Genomic DNA, 2,500 nt, shown 5'->3' with positions numbered 1-2,500 from the left:
GAGAGAGAGAGAGAGAGAGAGAGAGGGTTAGGATGATCGGCAACGTCAAATTATAAACACAAGCAGAATGTTTCTTTATGGAGGAGGAGGAGGAGGAGGAGGAGGAGGAGGGAGGAGGAGGAGGAGGAGGAGGAGGAGGAGGAGGAGGAGGAAGAAGAAGAAGAAGAAGAAGAAGAAGAAGAAGAAGAAGAAGAAGAAGAAGAAGAAGAAGAAGAAGAAGAAGAAGAAGAGGAGGAGGAGGAGGAGGAGGAGGAGGAGGAGGAGGAGGAGGAGGAGGAGGAGGAGGAGGAGACACCACACACTCTTAATGGATGTAGGAATAACATTTCTTGTGTTTGCTCCAAAATTCACTTTATTTCAAGAACTTCCACATTCGTAACACATTCTGGCGATGGCGGCGGTGGTGGTGGCGGCTGTGGCGGTGGCTGTGGTGGTGGTGGTGGTGGAGGCCTGCACGCTTCACCAGTGGCAGTGATAACATTGATAACAGTGAAAAACAAGTGTCTTTTTTAAACCACAACGCTTGGGAGGGAGAACAGTGCTGAGAGAAAAGGAAGAAGAAGAAGAAGGAGGAGGAGGAAGGAGGAGGATGGTAAAGTTTTAAGCCGCCGCCTCCTCTTCTGCAGCAGCATCGTCACTAGCACCGGCAGTCAACATCTGGATAATGCTATGGGCGTCAATCTTCCCCTCCTCATCCACATCCATTTGGTCAAGGGCGTCATCAGCTTCCTGGGCGGAGAAAATATCGCCCCAGGTCATGAGGGCGTGGCGGAACACATCGCAGTCAATATTCCCTTCCTCGTCACTGAACGCCAGGAACGCCTTGGCCACCACATCGTCGTCGTCAGCCTCACCAGTGGACCTCTCGGCGAACATGTTAAGCAGCATTGTGAAGTTAATAGGTCCAGGGGCGTCGGCAAGCATCTCATCCAGCTCTTGGTCGTTGCAGATGCGCCCGATCTCGTCAAAGGTCCCGCGCAAATCGTTCTTCCCAATCACACCGTCCTTGTCGCGGTCCATCAGCTGGAAACCCTCCTTAAACTCCGCGACTTGGCGTTGGGTGAACATATCGAACACATTGCTTCCCCCGCCGGACTTCTTAGAGCGGCGGGAGGAAGAGCGGGAGCCGGATTTCCTTGACATTGTGCAGAGAGGGTGTGGCGGAGGCGAGGCGCAGGGCAGGGCAGGCACACAGACGCACGCCCGCCCCTATACAGCCTACATATATACCCTTGCCTGGCGCCACCCACCCCTCCACCCATTACTAATATTGTGGCTATATTAGGAAGATGGCTGCGCTTTCCTCCTCCTCCTCCTCCTCCCCCTCCTCCTCCTCCTACTTCTGCGACGTCCCCATACACCTTGCCAACCGTAGCAACCCCTCCCTCATCTTCACCACCCTAAAACCCCCTACTCCTCCTCCTCCTCCTCCTCCTCCTCCTCCTCCTCTTCCACATAACAACATCTCAAATGTGAGTTATTATCAGTATCATGTGAGAGAGTAAACACACACACACACACACACACACACACACACACACACACACACACACACACACACACACACACACACACACACACACACACACACGTACACGCACATCAATATGACATTCTCTCTCTCTCTCTCTCTCTCTGTTTGTAGCCAGAGGTCACCTGTGTGTGTGTGTGTGTGTGTGTGTGTGTGTTTACCTGGTTGCGTACACGAAATTTAAAGGTGTAGAGAGGAGGAGGAGGAGGAGGAGGAGGAGGAGGAGGAGGAGGAGGAGGAGGAGGAGGAGGAGGAGGAGGAGGAGGAGGAGGAAGACCAAGGCAACTGAAGGGTGAACTTAAATAAAATGATGACAATGATAGCAAATGAAAAAAAAAAAGAAGAGGAGGAGGAGGAGGAGGAGGAGGAGGAGGAGGAGGAAAAGGAGGGTGAGTCACTATCCTCCACCTCTCTCTCTCTCTCTCTCTCTCTTCCGCATTGTTACTTTATTTGTCAAGTAAGATCCTTAAAAGACACTCAATTTTTGCAGAGAGAGAGAGAGAGAGAGAGAGAGAGAGAGAGAGAGAGAGAGAGAGAGAGAGAGAGAGAGAGAGAGAGAGAGAGAGAGAGAGAGAGAGAGAGAGAGAGAGAGAGAATTAATCTTTTCGTCTTAAATGAACAGCAAATGACGTCACAAAGAAGTAAAAATAGGAGGAGGAGGAGGAGGAGGAGGAGGAGGAGGAGGAGGAGGAGGAGGAGGAGGAAGAGGAGGAGGAGGAGGAGGAGGAGGTGGAGGAAGACATATGATTGTTTTCTCCGTGTGCGTGTGCGTGTGAGCGTCTGACTGAAGAATTGCCAATATACCTCACCCTGTAGAGAGAGAGAGAGAGAGAGAGAGAGAGAGAGAGAGAGAGAGAGAGAGAGAGAGAGAGAGAGAGAGAGAGAGAGAGAGAGAGAGAGAGAGAGAGAGAGAGAGAGAGAGAGAGAGAGAGAGAGAGAGAGAGAGAGAGAGAGAGAGAGAGAGATGTA

At 51.5% G+C, this 2,500-nt stretch overlaps 1 protein-coding gene across 1 annotated transcript; it reads right to left on the bottom strand.

The window, feature by feature from the left end:
* Nucleotides 1-334: 334 nt before the first annotated feature.
* Nucleotides 335-1,216, bottom strand: LOC123520349 (myosin regulatory light chain 2-like). Its single transcript, XM_045282583.1, has one exon. The coding sequence runs from the start codon at nt 1,141-1,143 to the stop codon at nt 601-603; it is 543 nt and encodes a 180-aa protein (XP_045138518.1). The 5' UTR covers nt 1,144-1,216; the 3' UTR covers nt 335-600.
* Between the last annotated feature and the right edge of the window lie 1,284 nt (nt 1,217-2,500).

The sequence above is a fragment of the Portunus trituberculatus genome, chromosome 7, assembly GCF_017591435.1.
Source record: "Portunus trituberculatus isolate SZX2019 chromosome 7, ASM1759143v1, whole genome shotgun sequence".
Lineage (NCBI taxonomy): Eukaryota > Metazoa > Arthropoda > Malacostraca > Decapoda > Portunidae > Portunus > Portunus trituberculatus.
The sequence above is the reverse complement of the archived record's forward strand: the minus strand, read 5'-3'. Positions and strand labels throughout refer to the sequence as shown.

Excerpts from the sequence above, each read along its gene's own strand:
- LOC123520349 (XM_045282583.1), bottom strand. The coding sequence starts at position 1,143 with ATGTCAAGGAAATCCGGCTCCCGCTCTTCCTCCCGCCGCTCTAAGAAG.